Source organism: Ischnura elegans, chromosome 7 (assembly GCF_921293095.1).
Source record: "Ischnura elegans chromosome 7, ioIscEleg1.1, whole genome shotgun sequence".
NCBI lineage: Eukaryota > Metazoa > Arthropoda > Insecta > Odonata > Coenagrionidae > Ischnura > Ischnura elegans.
Genome location: NC_060252.1, coordinates 46,555,079 through 46,581,431, shown reverse-complemented (window position 1 = coordinate 46,581,431; position 26,353 = coordinate 46,555,079). Strand labels below are relative to the sequence as shown.

The window sequence follows — 26,353 nt, the reverse complement described above, 5'->3', positions numbered from 1 at the left end:
CACGCAACTCACGGACGTGCGGGTATGCTGCCGACTGCTTTCTGCCGCCCGAGGATCAAAAGAAGATGAAGCATTCGCGAATGCTAATGCCACAATATTTTCACCAAAATTAACTACATATTTATCGAACGACAGTTTACCACATAAATTTGAGACTGAGTACTCCATTAACTTCATTTCTAACAGATCGCTAGCAATTACAGAGGTTAAGGAGTCTTGATGAAAGTCTTCCGGCGGTGAAACCCTCGCTATGGCGAGAGCCAAAACCAAAAGGGTCTCGTAAAAACGAATTATTTAACACGCTTTATATAGGGTCAATTGACGGTGCATCGGCTATCTCTCGTTATAGCGGGAGTGTCGCTATAGCCCGTACTCGCTTTAACGAGGTTCCACTGTACCACACTATTTTTCATCCATACCTGGAAGTCGCATTTTTCACATAGTTTCTCCCGGATGCAGGCAACACTTCATGTGAAGCAAGGTATTTATACGTCAAACCAGATAATCCTAGGTTGCTTGCATCAACTAATGCTTTTCTAAAGGATGCCAAAAATTTCCTGATTTATCCTTGAGATATGTAGATTCTTGTATATATATTTTTAAGCATTGTTAATCGAGCAAATAATTTAAATGTACATACTCACTGAATTTTATGCATAGTAGAAAAAAAAGGCTTCCTTTGAAAAATTGATTCATTGGTGGGTCTGAGTTGAACAAAAAACAATCAAATCTTTTTTTAACCCTCCATGAGTAACATGCAGTACCTATAAGATCTAAGATCTCCCTCTGAAATGGGTGGGAAAGTACCAGAAGTCACTCGCTGCTCTTATTGCTTAATCAAGGGCACTGGGCCCGGCCCTCCTTCAAGTTTCTCGGAACTCATCGGGCATCACGGAAAGGTAAATAAACTTCCTTTATTTTTTAAAATATTAAGTGTGGCTTTGTTCAGGATAATATTAATGTTGCTGAAAATCTACTTACCTCTAAACTATCAAATTTTAAAATATTTTTGCAAACTCAGGGCCACGTAAATTTCATCCCTTATTGTGAAATTGCTACTTGCAGTATACCACTACATTATGAACTTGCCTGATTACTGAGCACTAAATTCTTCTTGTTATTCTTTTCATCAATAGTAATACAAAGAGAGAAACAACTCCCATCATCCAAGAAATTATTCAAGTCCGTATTATTTTCACAAGCTTCCAAACTTTCACTGGGAAAAGTGAGCCTGAAGTAGTTTCCTGAAAAATTAATAGTCCATTTCAGATCAAAGACAGTAGATATTACAAACAATATTCTTTTGCTTCTATCATAAATTAACCACAAAACATAAAATGAATATATGATCAAATGTAAAGAGTTGTTTAAATGAGTTTTTACAAGAAAATAAGCCAATATTACTGCACAATTGAACCACAAATCAATGACTTTCCAGCAAATGTACAGATCAGTATAGAATACAGGATCCTTAGTTTTCATGGCTAAGTTCTAAACATAGAATTTCTGATAGCGGTGGATTTATTTTCATGAATTCCACTGATCTTGCATACCACAACTTGAACATCAGATGTGAAGCAGAGCATAAAATGGTGCAAAGATGAAGTAGAAACAATAGAAACTCAATACTACAAAAGCATAAAATATAAGTCATTAAAACTTATAACTTTGATTATTTTACTTGAAACTGAATTTGAATTGGGAAATCACATTAGCTTGCACGTTTGACCTCCTCATAAATGACTGACAATGGTCTTGAAAAGTCTAACCAAGAGGAAGTTAATTTGCCTAAAAGAGGGTTAAAATGTGATTTAATACTGTGTTAACATTGTACCCAATGGTTCATGAAAATAAAATTATGGTAGGAGCTTAAAGGTTAATGGGCACATATGTACTTCTTTGTTTAATTAAGTAGCAAGGCCGACCTTCCTTGACCCTCCCCCCTCCTTACTCTCCAGCGTGGCCTCTCTTACCCAACCCTCATCCATGTTTCCCTTCTATCCACAGTGTATGTACAGTAGAGACTCAATGGAGTCGTTCACTCTGACCAGTAATTGTGACTCGTTAAAAGAATTCAGTAGATGGAAGGGAAAGATAGGTTACATAAAAAAATAAATCTCCCCTATCTAACCATTCTCTTTTTAAGTTGAAAATAAGAATGTTTGAAAGTTGCAGCCCACGCTTCATTAGTTGGTGACAACATATTACTGCTCTGGTTCACTTTTACTCGTTCACGAAGAACCTTCCAGTCAGGGAAGGAATCGCTCACTAGGGTGTAAACAAAGAAAGAGTGTAAAGAGTGTGGCAGCTGGCTTGACTTGACTTCGTGATGTCATCATCTTATTTGCAAAAGGAATAAGGATATCAAATGTTTGCCACATATGTCGCTTAAGAAATAGGCAATGAATCAAAAACCAGAAAAATACAGGTCACTGTATTCTTCAAACTACCAAAAACAACAATAAGAAAAATTTGGAAAATGAGCCCATTATCCTAGTTCGATTTTCAGTTAGTTGCAATATCTGTTTTTCACTTTCTTAGCAGTTTCCTCAAAACAATTCCCCACTGTCCGATTCCTGCCTAATAACAACAATCTAGTTCACCAATAGAATGTGTAAAACAAGAACAGAGCCAGTATGAAACAGATCAAATATTGCTAAGAAAATAATTATACATAGACATTAGGAGAGAAAATTGAGGATGCTATTTAAACTTCAGGAATATACTGACTCACCTAAAATATAAATTTTCAAACAAATGAACTAGCAGAGTGAATACAGTAGGCTCACAATTCACAATATTTATCCCATTTCAGAAGACTGATCATAAAGCAATGCCCATCGTCAGATAAATTGTGTTATTTCTGGATTAGGAATCAGTTTAAAAAGTATCATCAGATGTAAACGTTGCTTCGTTAAAAGTTTTTAAAACAAACAAAGTCATCTAATTACATAATTTATGACACATTGTGTGGGTAGAAACAAAATCGTTGAAATTATACATTTTTAAAATCTTGCACAAAATCAGTGCAGATCATATGCAAAATCCATCTGTCTATTAAAATGTGAGTTGGCAGCACTTTATGTTGGATAAAATATGGAGAAATTTCAAGAAGGAATAAAGGAGCATCAAGCCTGTGAGAGGTTCTATGGGAAACTTATGGCAAAACATTTTTTTTTAAACAGCCACAGTGGTGACTTTAATTTTAAATTTTTTTCAGCATCCTGAAAACAGCACAATGGTCTTAACATCAGGGGACTCTAATGACCAACAACAATGGACTATCACAATCACCCATGCCTTGGATAGGAGCTACCTACTCAGGCAGGACTCGAACCCATGACCTTCAGTTTGGCAGATGAGGAATTTACCCCGCTGCCACCAGAGCCAGCAAGTGGAAATATATGTAAAAGTCTGGATGATTTACAGTACTAGTTTTAGATTCAACATGTACTAAAGAGAGAATTTTCAATGAATTTTTGGATGCTTCCAACCCTTCCCAGCTGAAAACCTCATTCCTTCACAACAGAAGAACTGCGATATACACATTTACAATAACACAAGGTGTAAAACAAATATTCACACCACACAAAGCCATACAAAATTACACCTTGAGGGCCCATACAAAATGGCACTGAAATGCTACAATAAATTACCCGAAAATATAAAATCAATGGAGAAATTGGAAAAATTTAAAAAAAGAGTAAATTTATTATTGATAAATGAGTGTCATTATGATATAAATGAATTCCTAGGAAATTGATTATTGTAAGATAAATTCATATGTGCTAAGCGGGTTTCTGAAGTATAATATTGTACTATGTTGTGATATATGTATGTGTATTGTAACAAATGATTTAAGATTTATATTTGACTTGTCCTATACTTGTAACCTAACAGTCTCAGGATCAATAAAATTTATTATTATTTATTATTATAACAATGCAGATGATGAAGCCCCTTCTCTTGGTTCACCCTCCCTTATGCACAGGTTTCCTTGAATCACACATCGGTGCCAGCAAAATGGGTTGTGCTATGATCATGGATTCAGGTATTTTATTTGCAGGGATGATGAATTCACAATGCTAATTCAGAAATGATATCGTCAGTCACTATGCCACTCAGTTGGACCCTAGAGGTAGCCACTGCATGATGCAATTTCTTGAGTGATATTCATAATTTGGTGACCTTTTCCCTTTAAAACCCTTGGAGGATATCAATTTCAAGATACTGATGTGTGGACCTTAACATTAAATTGAGCTAATTTAAAAACTGTGATCAGGGGCCTTGGTTGTTCTCAGAGTCTGGTTCATTTGTGAACGACCTTCGACTACAGCATAGCCATTGCAGGTAAAAAAATTGCATCCATGGACCTCACCATTGGAATTAGGACCCATCCAAACCTTGAGTTTAACTTGCTGGTAGTGAAATGGAATGGTACCAAGATATGCTAGATGGTACTCCACCTCCTTACTTCCATGGCCTTCAGCCTCTGAAGGATCATCGAGTTGACGAAAAGGATTGAAGGGCCTAGTCAGTGACTTTTGTACCTTGAAAACTCTATGATTAGGCATGCCTGTTGTTCAGATGGAACAGAACTTTCCTAAGCAATATTCAACCCATGAAAGACCCTTGGACATCCACAAATTCATAATATGGATATGGAGACCGTAACACTGACTTGAGCACCCTTGAAAATCAACAATTTGACACCTTGGAAGCTAAGCTTCCCTTGTGCCACCCCTCTGACTTGGTGGTGGCCACTCCCGTGATCTTATATGGGTTATGATTGGAATTTTGCAAATAGGATATAGTTCCATTGTTTTCTCCATGCCCAAAAATCTCATAAGTGGCATAAGTGACCAAAGACAATAACACTTGTTATTCATTCTCGATCAATACTCAATCATTAAGTAGCGTGTAACAATACATAGACCATTTGTTCAGAACCTACTTAAATATCCTATTAACCTATATTAAAACTAATCTCACTTAATATCATTCAGTGATTGACCCACCAGATGCTCACAAAACTAGTGGGTATTCAGCACACCAAGAAACTCTATTTAAATGGAATGAGTTTGTCATCACTTTTGTGATTAGTTTGATGACATTTTCCTATACGACTTAACCATTTTGCTCTCAAAATATACCATTAACTTATCTGACATATTCCTACTACCTTGAACAACCGACAAAAATTATACACACATGACATTGGTACTGGACAAGACCTTTGTTTCGCAATGGTTTCATACATCTCATGATTACAGCTTACACAACCAGTAACAAGAATATTAACACTGGTATTGCAGAACCATCAAAAATGAATTTTTTCAGCTTCAGTAGATAAGTAGAAACCACCGACAACCTTTATTGCTTTTTTCTGCAATAGCATTTACACATCAACAGCAGTCAAGGGGAATTTCTTTGAGGATACCAGCAAAGGGTTCCGGAGGGTATGAAATTATCCCTCAGTAAACCCATCCGCCCCAATGCTGAACCTGCATAGTAGCCCACATTTGAGGAAACCAACGGTGATATATGCTCCCCAATAACTCACTCAGTGACTCAATTCAAAGGCTGGTATAGCTAGGCAAGTTTAGAGGTCATACAAGAGTATGATCCTTTTCAAATATCTTTGCGATTGGCCAGTCATGCAAGCTCAGCATGCTTCGGGCAGCAAGAGGTGGGACCTATAACATTAGGGATGTGGGAGGGGGAGAGACAGAGGCAGGCATTGCCATGTTTTCTCAAGAGACTTTTCCAGTGCATGGAAATGAAAGACTGTGTTAAAAACCCTCTTCCCACTAGGCAACACAACTACCTTACGAAGCATACACGGAGGTCTGAAAGTGACTGAATTTAACAGAGGTTATGCTCTGCCTATCGCATTTATGTTGGTTTTCAGGAAGTCACATGTCCTTCGCCATTAACCCCAAATAAACTTGGGCATGCCTTTCAGTTGCAAAGATATTTGAAATGAACTCTGAGCCACAGGCATGCAAAATTCACACTTTCAAGGTAGGGGTGACCACCACTTATAAGAATTTTTGTTTGGAGCTGATTGAAGGCTTCATCCGGGATTTGAACCTTTCACTCGGCACCCAACCATTCTACCCACTATATTACACACTCCCCAAGTAATATTATATATAATGAAATAAAATATACTGATCAACACTTCACATGACCCCACCTTAACTATATCAGAAAAAGTTAATGTTAACAATAAGGTTATCTTGGTTCTACTGTCTCTACCATCCAACATAATAAGTGAGGAATTACCTTCATTCTGTCTAGTACCTTCAAGGCCTTCATCCCAGTTCGCAAGGGGTATTTTTTTCAGACTAAGTGAGTCTTTATCTCTCAATAATTTGATGGTAGATCACACAGGTGTTCAGTCACCATCTATAACGTTTCTGGTGGATGTAATATTATTCCAAACACCTTTCACCATAATCCTTGATGAAGATGGCCAGCCTCTCTCCTACTGCTTTTGCTTTAAAGATGAATGTTAGGTGGCTATGTCTCAAATGAGAGATATTGCCATCATTATGTTTTTACCACTTATGCCATTATTTATTCTGATGTTCCTTTTCTTCTCCAAGAATTCTAATTGCTGCTCTCAGCCATTGTGAATCCCTGTATGCTTCCACCAGGAATGGCTTCTACAGAGATGGAAAAGACCATTTTTGGGGGAGGGAGGTGGCTCATTACTTTCCTCGGCATCCTGGTGATACGCAATTCTTCTCAGCATTAATGCATTTGAGGTCTCATACTCATAGACAAGTGGCTTTCAGATACTCATAATTAACTTTTAAACATTGTAGGTTAAACTGGTGAAATATAAAATAGGAGCCACCTTAATAATTACCACTTATTCAATTTTTTTCAGAAATTAGGGAGACAGGAGACGGCTGCCTCCCTACCCCACAACTCTTAACTGGCTTTCTTTTGCTCTGGTATTCTGCCTGCCATTAAGTGTCCACTCTAGCCAACAGAATTCCTCACATGAGCATGGTATTTCATAAAAATCTTCAGACTTAATGTGAGCTAAATGCCTCCTTTGCAGAAGGTATAACATAGGTTTTCTTGATATAGGACTTGAAATGCATCCAAATCTCTGCTTTGTTGTGTCAATGAGACATCTGTTTGACTGTTCTAACAATAAAAGCAATGGTGGTGAGAAAACAGCTTCCAGTGATCATGTCCCATAACTTTCAGTCTTCTGCCAGAAATCCCTCCATAGAAAGACTAGATGAGGTCTATTTCTAAATATGTATCTACAAATCAATCATGCCCTCCCAAGTTGTGAGAACCAGAGTTTAAATCGTTTCCAAGCTTTGCCTTGCACTACAGATTGGTTGAGCTTTACTTGATAATAAAAAGGACAATTTAAAAATGCTGAACACAAGAGATTTAAGGAAACCACTTTCGTAAGGGCAAAGTCAAAATATCAAGATCATATTTTACAACTCGGAACATAAGAAATAAATATCAGAATTTAAAGAACTTCCACGATATACTTCAAATCCTATATGCAACAGAGTAAATAATGAGTGCAACTAAATGCGAGCTGAAGATAGCACTCCTTGAGCACTAAAATACAGTGCAACCTCGATATAACGACACCCCACGGTGCACTAATAAACACTCGCTATAGCGAATTGTCGCTTTACCGGAGGTGGAGCAAATAATAGCCAATATACCTGTTGCGAACAGATATACAGGAACAGGAGTGGTGCGGCGACAGATAAACATCTATCCGATAAACGTAAGCATAAATCCAGGCGAAAGGCGATGTTTTTTTGCATCACTAAATTTCCTTACTCAAATAACGACTAACTATTCAAACAATTTATAAGCGCCGCACTGAATAAAAATCATGCAAAACATTGTTTCATCAATCATTATATTTATCGAACGACAGTTTACCACATAAATTTGAGACTGAGCACTCCATTAACTTCATTTCTAACAGATCGCTAGCAATTACAGAGGTTAAGGAGTCTTGATGCAAGTCTTCCGGCGTTGAAACCCTCGCTATGGCGAGAGCCAACACCGAATGGGTCTCGTAAAAACGAATTTTTTATCACGCTTATTCTAGGGTCAATTGACGGTGCATCGGCTATCTCTCGTAATATCGGGGGTGTCGCTATAGCCCGTACTCGCTTTAACGAGGTTCCACTGTAGTACAGTGTGGTTAACATTCATACCGTAAAAACATATTGACAACCACGCCAAAAGAAAAGAGTACTTAACTAAAAGTTGCAAGAATATTCAAAGGAAAGTTAATACAGAATTTCTTTGGGTAGATGGACAGAATAAGGGAAAGATCAGATTTAGTTTTCAGAGGCAAAAATGGACGACAGGGATTGAATAAATATCAATGGGTCTATGCAGAGCGATGATATGAGAGATGGGTTGTAAAATTAAATGAAAGTACTACAATCATGTAACAATGCAACTCTTGGTGGAGGTAGGATATTCCTGCTTACCATAATGCAGTGGCATAGCGAAGGTGGGGTCTGGGGACCCCCCCTCTCCCGAAATATAAAAACATAATTACTTCACTTCCCTACTGGAAATATTCAATTCCGCTCAATTGAAAAGTGACATATTTCAATTGAATATATGGAATCCAATTGAATTTTCCCATATTATATTGAATTTCCATTTATTCAATTGATATATGTCACTTTTCAATTGAGCGGAATTGAATATTTCCAATAGGGTTCATCATAAAAGAAAACAGAGTATTGAAAAATCATGAATTAACAAAATATTTCTTTGCAAAATGAAGCTTTTCCATTATGAACGTTGTTAAAATTAGTTTAAAACTCTACTTAGTACCCTTTTTTCTATATTTTCCCCCGGTTTTGGACCCTCCCCAGAGCGACATTCTGGGATATGCCACTGCACCAGTGTCCATCTCTCCCATCAAGGTAAATAAAAAATCTTGACATCCTAAATTAATTACTCTAATAATAACACAAGTAGTTTCGCACAACAATTTTGCTCTGATGTCACAAAAGACGATCATGTGTAAGGAGTCATGGAAAAAATTAACGGCTATCATTGGCATTTTATGTACGTCGATAAAGCAGTTGTTATGAAGGCATGCAGATCGCAACTGTGCTAAGACTACTAATTTTGTAATATTAATATCAATGCATGTGATATCACTGTGCATAAAACTTAATGATAGTGAAGTGAGAAATGTGGAAGTCCAATGGCCGATCTCCCAAGCAGTAATTACAAACCTGCCGTAGTAAGTATATAATTCTTTCTCTCATCTCTGCCGATAGCAGCCATTTCTCTGAATTATAACAGATATTATATAAACAGAGTCATTGACAAGTTATCTCCGAGTACGAGATTTCCCACACAACGACCAACGATATGCACCCATAGGTCTTTCATATCCACTTTAAACGTTTTGATTGAAGCAGCCTACCATAGCATCTCTTCGGCAGATATAAAGTGAAGACATTTTTAAGGTTAGATAAGTTGCCGAATGTTTAGAACTCATTTAAACAAAACCAACTGCTCGCCTCCCCCGAGAAACCAAAACAACGGCGATGGTGCTGCTATGCTCCGACGACTGGCAGCACTGGCCATTCAAATTGACATTCGACGATTGTATTGCGCTATGAACATATATTTCCCGCCTTTTCTAACTTAGGCGAATGTGATTCTATCGTATGATTTCACCATTTTAAGTTAATTTATACCTAGCAATCGAAAATGACTTCATCCATTCCACCAGTAATCATCGTTGATGATTCTTGTAATACCAAAATCGAAGGGGATACAGTGAATGGTAAGATATTTCTTGAAATAGCTTGTGCTACCAGATGCTGTGATGTGATACAATTTCGCGCCTCAGCGAGGAAATAATCATACGCCTCCTATTGCCAATCTCATATTTTTATGTAATAATACTAAATCCCTAATTATTGCTTATAATTATGTATAAAAATGTGTGTGACAGTGCATTCCAGCCTTTTTTTAACCTAATCCATTTGTGCATGCTGTTTTTTTATAAAACCTTGGTAACATGTTGACTTCTTATTCGTCTCTTTTCTGATCATTTGCTTAAATAATTTTCCCTGTGCTGAAGCTTTATGCCGCCTCAAGTAACTTACACAGCCTGTTACTGTTTTAAATTGTATACTTTCTGGTAATTATTGATTATTCCTTGGCAGAACTCATCGTCTGTATAACCTCTTATCAATATCAAGGATTGGGTGGCATGCTTTATATGAAATACTCTTATGCTGGATTTCTTTTGGAGAATAATGGGACCATTCTGAATCTTTTGAAGTGTCAAATCCGCTTGCCTTGAGTAATTATTTTATGGGAAGCATGTGTAGTTATCCTTATCGTTATGCCTATTGTAAACCCCATTATTATAACTTCCGAGGTTATTCCAATGTGCCAGCTTTTTCATCACCAAATGGTTAGGTACTATACTGCTGTGTACAGCATATGTATTTGGTTGAACAACCCCCAGAATTATATGTTATTTGTTGATTCTTTTGTATCCATGGACCAAAGATAGAATTGCTGCCGTGTAACACCACAATGGGCATTCCTCCAAATGTATATAAAATGGAAGGTATAAAATAATGGTGTTAAATGGGAAGCTTGGTAAGAGAGCAATAGATCAGGGAAGTGATAGGATTCTGGCGGTAGAAATTGAGGCACGACCCACCAACCTTGTGGTGGTTTAAGTTTTTGTGCTCACTAACAATCATAGGGGGGAAGAAGTAGATGAGGTGTCTGAACAGTTCAAGGAAATAATAAGGGAAACCACGGGCAAGAAACATCTAGTGGTTATGGAGGACTGGAACGCTTCAGTGAGGGATGGAAACAAAATAGAAGAATTTGCATTGGGAATGCGGAAAGACAGGGGAGAGAAAGCAAAGAAATGTAGAAGTTGAAGTGGATGGAGAGGAGTAGGAGCAATGAAGTGCTGGACATGGTGGGTAAGGAGAGGCAGCTTTTTAATGAGATGTGGAGACCAGAAGGTGTGAATACAACTAGTATACTGAGGCGGGAGGGGATGTTGGAAACAATGTTAGAGGATAGAATACTCTGTAAATGAGGGAAAGGAATGTGGAGAATAGGAATTTTCAGATAGAAGGAAAGGGAGTAGGCATTATTATGAATTAAAGAGGTAAGTCCAGGTGGGGAGGGGGAAGTGCCTGAATTCATCGTAAATGCTCCGTGCAAACCTACCTTAATCAGTAGAATACTTAAATGATAATTCTATTAGCCAAAATGCATAGGTTTGGAAATTGCAAATTTTAAACTGCATTTTGTATCAGCATCTCCAAAATGTGTTTTATGCACTCTCTGATCATGGTCTGGACATGTGTTGAGGACTTAAGAAAAAATTAAAGAAAACTCTTTAAGTTTCTGTTGTTATTTTCTGGTATATATCAGGATGGGAGCAGATATGCCTATTTAAGACAAATTCTATAAACTTTTTTGGCGATTGTTAATGGTCAATTTTAACCTCATTTGAAAAATGCCGGATTGGTGCCCATGCGATGTCACTCAAGGTGACGTCACAGGGACCTAGATGCTACAGTGGTAGTCAGGAGTTTTGCATCATCTGAGATTATCAATGCATGCATGTGGCACAGAGCTCAGGGAAACATGTCTTAATAATCACTTATTACAATTGCCTAAGGTCAGCAAGGTTTCCTTCGTTTGATAGGGTATTAATAATCCTTATTTAAGCCAAGCACTACCTGCTAGCAGGGTACCCTGCCACCTGCTAGCAGCCTGCATCGTAGCGGCACTCATAGCCTCGCACCAAGGTGGCCTCTCAAAGCGGCAGCCGGAACCAGAATGACATCACGCTGGCTTTTCCAAGCATTTATACTTAGCTGTCACGTTTTCGTGCGCTTGAAAATTTTCACTTATCATTTAATTGCAAAAAATGGATATCATCATTTATAAATCTAAAAGTGTGAAATACGTTCTCCAGGAGTAATAATCTTTCGATTTAGGGAATTAAAAAAACAGGAAACCACCCTATTATATGATCAATATGCTTTTCCACTCTTTAATTCAATTGGCAGCAACTATTGATTTAAATTTGGGTCATCAACATCCAGATACAAATGTTTCCCTAGCAGTTCAGACAAAAATTGAGGGAGGATGGAGGGAAGAGTATGAGGCATTATGATGAGGAGGAATGCAGGAGAAAGTTAATAATGCCGGCCGCGGTGGTGTTGGGGTAACGTCCTCTCCTTCCAAGCAAGGGGTCATGGGTTCGAGTCCCGCCTGGGTAGATTTCTCTGTCCAGGGCATGATTGTTCGTGTACGTTTACTTGCTAAAATTGTTGAATACCCCAATGTAAAATGGCCAATTTGAGTTGTATTCGGTGGTTTGAGAATAAAATTGTAAAAAAAATAATAATGTGTAGGCCAGGGACTGGTGAGTTGTCCATGCCAAATTATGTGCTGCATGTCAGGGGTTTGGTATTTGCTGAGGGCATGGAATGGAAGTTGAGAGGTGAAGCCTAAGCTGAAGGAGTACATCAAGGAGAGAAGAGTCATTCTGGAAAACAGTTTAGTTTGCCAATTCCTTTTTATTTTGGTGTCTTCTTATCTCCAGCCCTTTAGGCTGCAATCCATCTTCCTCCCCTTCTCCTTCTCATGATCCTCCTGTGTGCCCAATGTCCTGCAATCAATACACCCCACTTGTAAACACTAGTCTCCCTTAGCTCCTCGGGGCAGTCTGTCAAACTTGTCCTGATGTTGCTTTTGGTGAATTCACTATCCTGAAGTTCTTTGGGAAAAAGTTCTCCATTTATTTGTGAGATAACTTCATAATATAGTATTTTGCAGGAGTGATGCTCATTTTCTACAGTTTCGGAGGGTCAAAATTATTTTCTTCATTAATCTTAAGCAACATTTATTGGGAAGAACTTCAAGTGTTAGAAGACTATTTTGAGGCCCTGTTTTACTCCTTACCTAATCTTCCATTTTTATATCTTATGTCAATTCTCTCCGTGATAGCAAAAAACCAATCCTCTTGTCCTATAAACCAGCTTATTTTTGGAATATAATTCTATTGTGAACTCATGCTTACCACTACTTTCCAAGAAACTTCCTTCAATAATTGTGTTCTCTAAATGGCATCATTCCAGGCTGTCACACCAATGGTATTGATAGACACGAAGAACATCAGTATTTAGATTTGATTCGCCATATAATCTCAAAAGGGTGCAGGAAGAATGACAGAACTGGAGTGGGAACAATAAGTGTTTTTGGAACTCAAATGAGATTCTCATTAAGGAATGGTAAGTGCTTTATGTATTGTAAAATTTGTGTTAGATTTTATCTGTTTACTATGTACTTCGGAATCGTGGGTTAGTTCAAGAAATGAAAACCTATGGAAAGGCATAGTGTATATAAAGTAAATTTTTTTAAATATTGGAGTGAATATTGTGTACACCTCAACAAGTGAAACATTATTTTCGAATAATTAACTTGATGTTAACTAGCACCTAAAAATAATATGATATATTACATGGGGAATTCTTGTATCAAGTTGCTCAATGTATTTTTTTTAATGAAAAATTAGGGTCATAATTACATAGAGAATAATAAGAAAGGCAAGCTCTAATTGCTGGAAAAAATTCTTTCTCTTATGATCTTTGCAATTAAACCCTGAAACACTGTTGGTGTGTCAGATGGGTACAGTTTTACTGCTGGTAGCAAACCCCAGCCTCTCAATTGGTGAAACTGTCCCCATCCTGCACACCATCAGAGTGATTTATCATGTAATTGGGAGGAAAATTGAAGAAAGAATATTACAGCTGTTTCAGCTTATCTTTCATATTGTTGCAAATTTTGACACAATTACCTTGTTGCAATGTTCACATGTATTTAGCATACATCTCTCAGGGGGCATCCATTAATTGTGGGGGTTTAGGGGGGACTGGGGGCTGAGCCGACCCTCACCCAATCTCATAAGGATGTGAGGGGTGGTCCTGGCAAGTATGTATCACATCATTTTTTTGGGAAAATCTCAAGGAGGTGATGTGTTGCTGTGAAAGAGTGGTGAGAGTTGAAGAGGGGCGGGGTATGGAAGATCGTTGGCCAAGAATTTACTAAGGCAATGATGGGGGTGTCAGTAAGGGGAGGTACTGGTTTTTCCATAATGGTTGAAGAGGCTGTTAGGAGGGGGAAGGTTTTCAAATAGAATGTCATTAAGCAGAGGACTTTTCTTGATGAGTTTCCTATTCTCCAATTCCTCTTTCTTGTCCATTCCTCTACCTTTTTCTTCCCAGGGTAGAATTCTTGGGATGAAATAACTGCTGTGGTTCTCCTCCCATAAGTGTTGTGCAAAGTGGGACTGGGACAGGTTGCAAGTCCGGAAACTCGTTTTATGCTCCTCTGCTCTCTGCCAGAAAGTGCGGCCCGTTAGTCCAACATAAGCAGCAAGGCACTCATTACATTCCAGTAAATAAACACCACTGTTGTCCAATGGGTCACCTCTCTCTCTTTGTTATTAAATATTCTTCTCATGTTGTTGTTGTTATAAAAGGCAATCTTGAAAAGGTTTTTGGGAAAGAGGTTGCTTACTTTCTGTGACAAAAAAACATAATAAGTAAATTTACTCCACTTAAATTTATTGTCCTTTGATTCCATTTGACTGAGTAACATATCTTGTGCTCTTAGGGAGCATTTTTTAATGAGCATTTTATCCACAAGTGTTCTGTTATACCCATTTGTTGTTGCTAATGTTTTAATCGTGTCCAATTCCTTATTAAAATTTTCTTTGGAGAGGGCAGAAGTCTATTTATCAAGACGAGAAATGTCGATAACTTTTGGGAAATGTGATGGCGGGAGTCAGAGGGGATTACATAATCCATGGTGGTGGTTTTTCTGAAAATAGCAAATTCAAGACACTTGGCACTTTTGGAAATAGTCACATCAAGGAAATTCAATTTACCACTTGCTTCTTTTTCACGTGTGAATTTGATTCTGTCCCAAGTGGTTTCAGAACTTAATGTGCCATTATCAGGATTACCCTTGACTAGAGCACAGTAAGTGCTGAAACTGGTTTGGTGAATAAACAGTGTGGAATACTAAAAAGTTGCTTTTACTCCCATCCTATTTGATGATTCATGATGCTTGTCCTTGATGGTTGGCCTGTGCTCTACTCTGAAATCAGAGTGACTACTATGAAATGGAAATGTCAGGTGGGAGATGAAAAAACTGTTTTGATTGTCATTTGAGTAGTTAATGATCATCATTCTTCATTGCTGACAAAGAAACTTACCTTTTTCATCTCAGGTGTGTTCCCTCTCTTAACAACTAAACGAGTGTTTTGGAGAGGAGTTGCTGAAGAATTGCTCTGGTTTATTCATGGATCTACAAATGCATTGGAGCTCCATGATAAAGGAATCAACATTTGGGATGGAAATAGCTCTAGAGAGTTCTTAGACAAAATGGGATTCACTGATCGGGAAGTAGGTAAGTTATTCAACTTATGTTAGTGGTACATTACTGTGAAGTGTAAGTTTAAGTGAACTTTTTAAAGAGAATGGCGCACTCCCTTAGGAGTCTTCTCAGATTAAAACCTTATTGTAAGTCAGTAAGGCCTAACTTCAAATGATGGATTATTGTTTTTGAATTTATTTTATACTTTCTATGCAAATTATCTTTTTTTAAAAAGCCTGAACAGCTCCAATGATGGTGGAAAAAAGATCTTTTCACATGATCGTTCTCTATGAATGCTCCAGAGATTGAAATTTCCATCCCTTTTCTCATGAACATGTTATCGCAGCTTTTTAATTTTTAATTAGTATCATCATAAGTTAGTTTTGAGATTCATTTATGTTAGTAATGGAGCTAAGTCATGGCATTTAGGCCTCAATGGTAACATATGAAGTTTCAGAGACCATCTGATAATGGTGTGTAGTTTATGTTGGTGGAATTAAGGGTGTTCTTGGATGTAAATGGGTTGGGTAACTTCTCATCACCTCGTTTTCAACCCTCCTAGATTAGAAGAAAAGTTGGAAGAGACATTTAAAGGCTAGTTAGTGAAGTAACCATTGGGTCATATCCACTAAAGACTCACAAGTCTTGTTTGCCCTACGGACTGCTGAGTCCCATTGCACTTGGGTCACTCTGTCAGTATTGCAGGTGTTGCCTCGGCTCCATGCCTCAACTGGGGAAATAAAAGTTCTTCCTGGGCCTTTGCCTCCTCACCATCATTCACCACCTGCAGAGTGATTGGGTGAAGACTTCATTGTAAACATTTTTGAGCGACAGGCCTTAGGTTTATGCTACCAAGATGCCAGGCTACCCTGTCACTTCCCTATCCCTGAGCATCCTTAATGGCACTCTCTTCACTTTAAGATCACTTAATGATACAGGGTTCCCACTCAACCGTGATAGCCTTAAAACCGTGAATAAGCTGTGAATTTTGAATACTGTGAAAAACCTGGAAAAAGCCGTGAATTGCGTCATAAAACCTTAAAAATCTCTCAAACTTGATTGTAGAACTACGATTGACAGATCAAAAGAAAAATCGATACGTCGATCATGTTTCAAGGTCAGTCACGCGCAGACACTGTCCACGAATCTATCTGCACATGTACATTTGAAGCGCAAGTATCAGTTCGTGTGCAATGACGACACATTGACCTTTGATTGGAAGACAGGTAACCTAAGTGTTCATAAACCCTGGCGATAAATCAGACACTTCCATAGGCGGATCCAGGGGGGGGGCACGGGGGCACGTGCCCCCCCCAGGGCCTCAAAAATATGCAAGATTTTTAATACGGTCCCATTATCATTGCGTTCGTTTTCTAGTCCGAGGTATCCTTGTGCCCCACCCAGAACAAAATCCTGGATATGGCCTTGCTTGTGCCCCCCCCAAAAAAAAATCCTGGATCCGCCCCTGGACACTTCTTCACTTCCCTGCCAACCTAATCCCTCAATTTTCTCAACGTGATCAATGTTTCTGACTAATATGGCTCATCAACGAGCCATGAATTTGGAGACATTAAGACCGTGAAAACCTGAAAAAAACTGTGAAATTTAGTGGGAGTGGGAACCCTGTGATAGCACTCCCACTACCAACAGTGTTTCATGGGGACTTAATGAAGTGTGTTCCCAGTTGCTTTTACCTTACCAGTTTAGGTGTGATGTTCAGCAATGCAACAACCTCCCAATCTTTGGAGGGGGAACTTGCATGCCATGGGGGTAGCAATTTCCACCCTATCTTTGTGCCCCTGGATCATATAAATGGGAAAATTTAATTTTCGTGAACTCCGTTCTATATGAAGGAGTGAGGGAGCATTTCATCTTCTCCTGGTAAAATTTTTCATAGCATTCAGAATAGCGCTGCCCAATTTGCAAATAATTTTGCAAAGCATTGGGTTGTGCCCTAAAAATTGAGCCACACCTCTGCTTACTTGGGGGGATATAGGCCCCCAACAATCGTGCTTAGGGGCAATTCTCCCCCTGTCCATTTCCCATTAAGTTGTACACTTAGTGCCATCGCCGCATAGCTGTTCATTTAGCCACTGTTTTTCTTCTATTATGAATTCTCCTTATATCACAGGGTCATTCCATGTCAGTTCACCCAGGCATGGCACCCACCGACTCAGATTTTAATGAAATTTTTGTCACTAGCTACTATCACCTATCTAATGACCCATGTAAAATATTTCCTCTCTCACTCTCATAGTTTGCAAGATATGAGGAGTCAAAGTTTGAGATGTTTGCTCAGAAGTGGCGCTAGTGGGAGTCAAATTCCAGAGTGCAGGGCACAGCGTAAAAATTCATAACTCAGAAACCACATAATATATTTGAATGAAATTTTGACCCCTTGTCTATCCAAGTGCATAGCTTCCATAGTAATGTCTTTTATTCCCCTTGCATTGTTATGTTAGCCAAAATGATGTCAACAGTTGTTAATTAACCGATTTTTTTAGCTCAAAAACATTACTTCATATTTTCAGAATTATCACCAAAAGGCAGAGCAGTTAACTCATCCAATTTTTTTTTAAATTGAAGGTTAATATGTGCTCCAATATACTGTGAAATAAAAATGGTGGTGTTTTGACTGCCACTATGAGTATTTCAGGTTTTACTTTTTTTTCTGCCCCCGTGAGAGGGATTTTGGACACGTACTGTAAGACAATAAGTATAAGTGTATCCATACCTTCATGAGGATATATTTGAAATATTGGTCAGTAAATCTAAGACCAAATATGTAGTCTAGTGAATGTGGCTCTTGTTCATACAATTTTTTTAATAACAATACTTGGCTTGTGGCAGCTGAGGGGAAAAGAGTCCAAATGGCTCAGAAATGTGAAATGATGCTTTTTCCTGGAATTTACCCATTTTTTCAAGTGTTTAGCATAGGGACAAATTGGTATCAACATACATTAGACTCTTACTGTGCATTAAGAGGATAAATGGAAATACTAATTTAAATAAAATTATTTAAATAATACACTTCAATGTGTTTAAGGCATCTCCCGAACATCTCTGGAGGCTCTCTCGGGCAACTAAACGCTTTACAATACCACCAATTCCATCACATGGGGATTTTCCATATGGGTGCATAAATTTCACTTTCACATCATGTTCTTCCTCGTGTTTAGAAATCACTAATCCAAAAAACCAGTGGTCATCATAAGCACATGCAATGTTCAAGTTTGTTAAGATCTGTGAAAAAGTGATTAAATGAGTCCCACTGAACTGGAGTTGTACAAAGTTAGCCTCACTTTCACAGAAGAAGTATGGTCTTCCAAACCCTTGGTGATGGAAGAGCTGGCAGAGCAATTGTATTACTTATAGATATGCAGCAGGTTGTCATCAATATCCACATTCCTTGATGGCAACTGGAGTATTAAATTTCTATTTCACTGGGAGAGATAATGCTGACATTATGTGCCACATTGTTTTCTCCCCTGCCTCACATATGATTGTATTACATGACAAACTTGAGAAGGTAATACAATCCCACCTATTCAGCATCACTTTTCAGTGTTATTCCATCTCCCCAAGGAATAAGAGAATTAAGTGCAACCTCTACATTAGGAAGAATAAAATGTTACCATGTATCACAGTGAGGGCATGATAAATCAAAATAGATTCTAGGGTACCACTTTTAGTCTTCTGCCAAGTCTTCTTGTGTAAAGATGCTCCATGGGTGTCCAAGTTTATTCTGTGTGTACGATCAGTGTATTTTTACCTGTACATTAATTGTGTGTGCTATGAGTTAGGCAAAGCTGCTCATTGTGAACTTCGACATTAAAAAAGGTTAGTGTCTCCACTATGCTTCAAAATGAGCAAATTGTTGAACTGTGCAGCATTGGAAAAGTAACTGCATCTGATTGCCTCAAAAAAAGCTACACACCAGTGGTGCAACTGAACAAAATTGAGATCATGAGTATGCTTGAAAAACAGCTGTTATCTCTCAGAAGTGGTGTACCTGGGGAAGTCCTATCCAATGTCTGCGAACATCGCAGAATATACTATTTGAAAAAGTATGAAACCTACCAAATATATTGTCTTGATCCTTTTAAGAGCCACAAGAAGAAAATATCAAAATCACTGAGAAATGTAAGTCTTGAATTTGCAGAAAAGGCCTGTAAAATCCCAATTCTTCGGAAATTAGTGCCAGGAATGAAAATATGCCAGCCATGTAGGGAGGAAGTACAGAAACACTCCAGGTTTGGAAATGAGCTTTCCGATGTTGAAGAAGTAGATAGTGACAGCAATGATAGTATTTTGAATTTTGAAACAACAGTATCCCAAGAAAAATCAACTGAGCTACTTAACAGAACGCTGCAAGATAGAGAGGAGTCACCTTTAAAATTTCATGGCATATCATCTCACAGAAGGTCAACCTAGCTAAAAGGAAAGTAGAGTCAGCATGCAGTAATTTTAAAAGGAAAGTTAAAAGAGTTCTTGATAAAGAATTATCTCCAGAAACGGATGACCCAAAACTGCCAAAAGAACTACTTCAGAAAGTTCATGATATGGATGTGCTCATAGACTTAATCAAACAAAAAGTTGACACATCAAGCACTCGTCAAGGAAAGGTACATCTGTTATCATTGGTACCAACTTCATGGAGCAGGAAGAAAGTAATGGAAGAGTTTCATGTGAGTGAGTACACTGCCCGCCAAGCAAGAGAACTTTTCAGAGACAATGGAAAATTGGCTGCACCTGAATTGAGAAAAGGGAAGGCAAATATAAAACATTACAATTAGTTAGGACTTTCTATAAAAGTGAAGAGTACTCCAGAATGATACCTGGAAAGAAAGATTCCATTAGTATCTCCAAAAATGTACATGTTCAGAAGAGATTATTACTTGCTAACTTGAAGGAATTGTATTCCACTTTTAAATTTGACTTCCCCAGAATTAAAATTGGCTTTTCTAACTTCTGCAACCTAGGTCCAAAATGGTTTGTGGTAGCAGGATCTCCTGGAACGCATTCAGTGTGTGTTTGCACAATTCATTAAAATGTCAACTTACTGCTTAATGCCTGTAATATAGAGGAAACAAGCCAGGACCTAATTGGTTATTTAGTGTGCTCTAGAAAAAATAGGGACTGTATACTGCGACATTGCTCTCAGTGCCCTTCACGTGAAAAGTTGAAAAGCTTACTGCTGAAAAAGCTTGAAGAATGTGACCCCGGAGATGAAGTTTCATACAGTCAGTGGGTTTCCCGTGACAGATCTCAACTGGTGAACTTCACTGCGACATTTGATGAGTACCGATTAACTTTAATTGAAAGAGTGGAAAAACTGGTGCCCCATTCATTTATTACGAAGGTACAGGCAAACTACCTTAACAAAATGAAAGAAAATCTTGGACCCCATGATGCAGTTGTTCTCCTTGACTTCAATGAGAACTACTCATATGTTATCAAAGATGAGGCACAAGGGTATCACTGGACAAGGGATAGTTGTACGGTACACCCTGTTGTGATTTAAACTCGAGATCACCTGATTAAACAGCTTATTATTTCCAGTTTATGCATCTTGTCAGATGATTTGGAGCATGATGTAGCTTTTGTTTATGAAACCCAAAGAATAATATTTTGCTTTGTGAAGGAAAATTTTACGTTAGTCAAAAAATTGAGTTACTTTAGTGATGGTTGTGCAGGACGGTACAAGAACTACAAAAAATTTCTCAATCTTTGCAAGCATTACCAGGATTTCTCTTTAATGGCATCATGGACATTCTTTGCTACAAGCCATGTAAAATCCCCATGTGATGGAATTGGTGGTATTGTAAAGCGTTTAGTTGCCCGAGAGAGCCTCCAGAGATGTTCGGGAGATGCCTTAAACACATTGAAGTGTATTATTTAAATAATTTTATTTAAATTAGTATTTCCATTTATCCTCTTAATGCACAGTAAGAGTCTAATGTATGTTGATACCAATTTGTCCCTATGCTAAACACTTGAAAAAATGGGTAAATTCCAGGAAAAAGCATCATTTCACATTTCTGAGCCATTTGGACTCTTTTCCCCTCAGCTGCCACAAGCCAAGTATTGTTATTAAAAAAATTGTATGAACAAGAGCCACATTCACTAGACTACATGTTTGGTCTTAGATTTACTGACCAATATTTCAAATATATCCTCATGAAGGTATGGATACACTTATACTTATTGTCTTACAGTACGTGTCCAAAATCCCTCTCACGGGGGCAGAAAAAAAAGTAAAACCTGAAATACTCATAGTGGCAGTCAAAACACCACCATTTTTATTTCACAGTATATTGGAGCACATATTAACCTTCAATTTAAAAAAAAATTGGATGAGTTAACTGCTCTGCCTTTTGGTGATAATTCTGAAAATATGAAGTAATGTTTTTGAGCTAAAAAAATCGGTTAATTAACAACTGTTGACATCATTTTGGCTAACATAACAATGCAAGGGGAATAAAAGACATTACTATGGAAGCTATGCACTTGGATAGACAAGGGGTCAAAATTTCATTCAAATATATTATGTGGTTTCTGAGTTATGAATTTTTACGCTGTGCCCTGCACTCTGGAATTTGACTCCCACTAGCGCCACTTCTGAGCAAACATCTCAAACTTTGACTCCTCATATCTTGCAAACTATGAGAGTGAGAGAGGAAATATTTTACATGGGTCATTAGATAGGTGATAGTAGCTAGTGACAAAAATTTCATTAAAATCCGAGTCGGTGGGTGTCATTTTGAAAATTTCTGGGTGATTTGACGTGGAATGACCCCACAGTTTTACTTCTTTCCTTGAGTGTGCCCATCTTCTCTGGGGAGTTTCTAACAATTTGTGGCAGGGGAAGGTACTATGCTTTAAGATTACTAGAAGAAGTAATCAGCCTCATTAACATATTGCCTTTGGTCAATATTTCATTTTTTATAGAACTATATTTTCAACATAAAATTTCTCAAATGTTTGAGACGTGAGGGTTTAGAAAATTTTCAATACCTTAGAGGATATTTTAAAGTATTATTTGGAGTTCTCATGCTTTGTATGATATACGTGCATAGTTTCATAAGAATAACATGAAAAACAAGTCTGAGAAAATTTATTTTCAAAGAAGGCTATTCGGGCTTTCAGTGGGGTGGTCTCTCTCCATTCTACCGACGTTTTGGAACTCGAGTCGTGTTCCATCTTCAGGGCTGACTGAATGAATGTATGAGTGCCTTCAAAGATATGAAAAGTATAATATGAAAAACTGCGATTTCACTTAACTCCAAATGGTAGTGAGAAATGAACCAGTGGAAATTACCAAGTAAACATTTACAGTGGAACCTCGTTAAAGCGAGTACGGGCTATAGCGACACCCCCGCTATTACGAGATATAGCCGATGCACCGTCATTTGACCCTATAATGAGCGTGTTAAAAAATTCGTTTTTACGAGACCCTTTCGGTGTTGGCTCTCGCCATAGCGAGGGTTTCACCGCCGGAAGACTTTCATCAAGACTCCTTAACCTCTGTAATTGCTAGCGATCTGTTAGAAATGAAGTTAATGGATTGCTCAGTCTCAAATTTATGTGGTAAACTGTCGTTCGATAAATATAATGATTGACGAAACAATGCTTTGCATGATTTTTATTCAGTGCGGCGCTTATAAATTGTTTGAATAGTTAGTCGTTATTTGAGTAAGAAAATTTAGTGATGCAAAAAAACATCGCCTTTCGTCTGGATTTATGCTTACGTTTATCGGATAGATGTTTATCTGTCGCCGCACCACTCCTGTTCCTGTATATCTGTTCGCAACAGGTATATTGGCTATTATTTGCTCCACCTCCGGTAAAGCGACAATTCGCTATAGCGAGTGTTTATTAGTGCACCGTGGGGTGTCGTTATATCGAGGTTGCACTGTACATTGTTTCATGACTACGTGATAGGATGAAAATTACGAAGTTTTGTCAAAATCTGAGTCGAACAATTTTGTTTTGCTGATTACGATCATTGTGGATTACATACCCCTAATTTTTGGGCCCCTATGATATTGATTCTTGTTCTTTGATTCTTTAATTTTTCCTTTTCTGATGCAAAGAATTTGCTCCTATATTCGGCAGGTGACTTGGGTCCTGTGTATGGTTTCCAGTGGAGGCATTTTGGTGCCAAGTACCGAGGGAAAGATGTTGACTATACTGGAGAGGGTGTGGATCAACTTGCCCAAGTCATTGAAACTATTCGAACTAATCCAGATGACCGAAGGATAATGATGTGTGCTTGGAATCCAGTGGATATTCCTCAAATGGCTCTTCCCCCATGTCACTGCCTTGTGCAGTTTTATGTTGCTAATGGCGAGTTGTCGTGCCAGTTGTATCAGAGATCTGCTGATATGGGCCTGGGTGTCCCTTTCAATATTGCTAGCTATGCTCTACTAACATACATGATTGCACACATCACTAAACTCAAGGTAAGTGGAGATAAACTCTCGTAATCTAGTACCTGTGTAAATTTCTTAATTATATCATTAACTTTTTTACCTCATTTGCAGCCTGGAGATCTGGTGCACACAATGGGGGATTGTCACATATACTCAAATCATGTTGATGCTTTGAAAAAGCAGTTGGAGCGTACACCAAGGCCTTTTCCCACGCTGAAAATAAAGAGAGATGTTGAAAAAATAGAAGATTTCAAGTATGAGGATTTTGAATTAAAAAATTACCAACCACATCCTAAATTGGACATGCAGATGGCTGTTTGAACGGATCTCTGATTGGAATATGTTTTCATGAAAATGCACCTAGGATTACTCTGGGGATGTGTATTTAAGTAGGCCCTGGCAAAGACATTAGGGTAAAATATATAGGGAGGGTATGTTTCTAGAGGAAGTGCACACTTAATGCTTGATTTATCTAGAAAATATTCTTCCTGTTCATAATTTTATTCATTCACATTTTAGCAATTTTCATATCATAGCTTAATTTTCTTTATTGTCAATTTTGCTATATACGTAAATAGATGAGGAATAACAGGCTGTACCATGGACTGTAAGTACCAGCTAGCTATACCATTGTCCACCAAGTTTTCATAATGATCCTGATAATTAAGACTGGTCTGCTGTTTTGTTGTTGCTCATTGAGATCCACGATGGTTGCGAACCCCAAAGGTAATTTTTTTTGCTAGTATATATTCATACTGTGATGAAAATTCTCTAAGTTATTATGTAATGAGTACATTAGTCCTTCTTCATGCATACATAGTTATTAAAAAATTTTAAATAGAATTTAAGTTAAATAAGTATTTATTAATTATCATTCTAGCCCCCTCTCATTTTCGCTCTAAATATCTTAGAGAAAAAAAATTATGGCGACTTCAAACTGTGCAATTTACTTTTCTACAAAGTCAAATCCTTGAAAAATCATCATTTCGGGAGCGTGGTAGCATTTGGGGAAGTGGTTGGCTTCTGGCCAAAACAGTTTTGGGTGAAGCCAGTGGAAACCCCTAGTCTTTTGGAAGCACAAGTCCTCGAGGTTTAAGGAGGGAAAGGAACAGTCTCTCCAACGTTCTGTGTGTGGAATCACATGCCTGTTGCTAGGTCTACGGTGAGCTGAATTCTTGCCTATCCTTGCCAACCCTCCACTTGAAACGCTGTGGGAGGATACACAAAGAACTACTATAATTACAGTATCTCTCTTCAATTTATGAGGAAAAAAGTTTTGTCTCTCCCAGGTGTGATATATACATCTGCACCATCATTTTGTGGGCAAATCAGAAAACCAGAGATTCCTCCTCCATTTGGGTGTCCCAAAAAAACCGAAAGTTTGAAAGTTGAGGGGGCATATCCATTTTCCTATGCGAATGCATGAAAAAACATCCCATAATAATTTTCAGCTCAATCGGACAATATTTGACCCTGCCGAAACGCATTCAAAGTTTGAATTTTTGAGTTTTCCAAATTTCATGCAATGTTGCCTACCCTGCAGGAGGCTCGAGTGTTAAAAAACAACCAATTTTAAGTTCAAACCATCTCCTCTTGCTCTATAGTCGTTGACAGCAACACTTGAGTCAAAATGAGCTTCATAGCCACAACTCGGTGTGTTTGCAAGTCCCGCTCGCCGTTGCGGCCGCCAGGCGCCAGTCGAGTGCATATTGCCCCACCGCGTCGTGTTGAGATTCGAGTTATGCGCTTTCGGAACATCGCTCTGTTTATGTTAAAAGTATCCCGGCTTAGTCTATCAGTCACTCGTTGAGTTTAGTGTTGTGCACTAACTGAGAACGTGAGGTATTGTTTTGTGATTCGAGGTCGAGGCTGTTTCGGCGGTGGCCAGAATGAGCGTGAAGTCGAAGGGTACGCCGGTTATGCGAAGTGCGACAAGTGTGTGGTTGGTGGGTAATGAGTCCAAACATTTGCCCGGCAATGGTAAACTCCCAACGCTGAAGGTGAAGGTGAAGTTCTCAAAGTTTTCTTTTACAACCTACACTGTTCTCCAGGATCGATGTCAGCGGCAGATGCAGCAAGGATTGCAATCAAAGAGTTACTTGTTGTGTGGGGAAAGTCTAATATTCCTACGCAGGAGGTTCGAGCAGCCATTAAGAAGCTCCTGACAGCTTACGAGAACTACTGTGCCCTTGGGAATGATTAAAATAAAACTAGTGAGAAGTCAGTGTCCGCAAGAGAGGAATTCAGCAAAGTGCTCGACCGTCTGTTTGACATCGGCTGCAAAAATGCCCTTTCAAACATTACTATGGAGGAGGACAAGTTGTTTTACATATCTATAAAAACTGATTGAAAAGGATATATGGTATTGATATAAAGTGGTGTAAGCGTTTAGGAAAAGCGTAAGAGACTTCAAGAAGAGGATTTTTTAAGGAAAAAACGGCATA

At 38.3% G+C, this 26,353-nt stretch overlaps 2 protein-coding genes across 2 annotated transcripts in view; one reads left to right on the top strand and one right to left on the bottom strand.

Moving 5' to 3' along the window:
- LOC124162973 (cytoplasmic dynein 2 heavy chain 1) overlaps positions 1 to 9,587 on the bottom strand; it is a 147,398-nt gene extending 137,811 nt beyond the window's left edge. Inside the window, exons 1-2 of the mRNA XM_046539753.1 lie at positions 9,267 to 9,587; positions 1,090 to 1,244 (exon numbers count right to left, since the gene is read on the bottom strand). Of these exons, the coding sequence (XP_046395709.1) occupies positions 1,090 to 1,244; positions 9,267 to 9,318 (207 nt within the window). The 5' untranslated portion in view covers positions 9,319 to 9,587. The remainder of the gene's footprint in view (positions 1 to 1,089; positions 1,245 to 9,266) is intronic.
- Positions 9,588 to 9,643: 56 nt separating this feature from the next.
- On the top strand, positions 9,644 to 24,752 carry LOC124161971 (thymidylate synthase). Its single transcript, XM_046538254.1, has 5 exons — positions 9,644 to 9,826; positions 13,173 to 13,325; positions 15,328 to 15,507; positions 23,593 to 23,939; positions 24,021 to 24,752. Exons 1-5 carry the CDS (start codon positions 9,751 to 9,753, stop codon positions 24,228 to 24,230), a joined length of 966 nt encoding a protein of 321 aa, XP_046394210.1. The 5' UTR covers positions 9,644 to 9,750; the 3' UTR covers positions 24,231 to 24,752.
- The last annotated feature ends 1,601 nt before the right edge of the window (positions 24,753 to 26,353 follow it).

Bases quoted from the DNA above. Each gene is read 5' to 3' on its own strand.
- LOC124161971 (XM_046538254.1), top strand. From the start codon at position 9,751: ATGACTTCATCCATTCCACCAGTAATCATCGTTGATGATTCTTGTAAT. The intron at 9,827-13,172 runs GTAAGATATTTC...GCATCATTCCAG, and splicing joins CGAAGGGGATACAGTGAATG to GCTGTCACACCAATGGTATT. The intron at 23,940-24,020 runs GTAAGTGGAGAT...CCTCATTTGCAG, and splicing joins CACACATCACTAAACTCAAG to CCTGGAGATCTGGTGCACAC.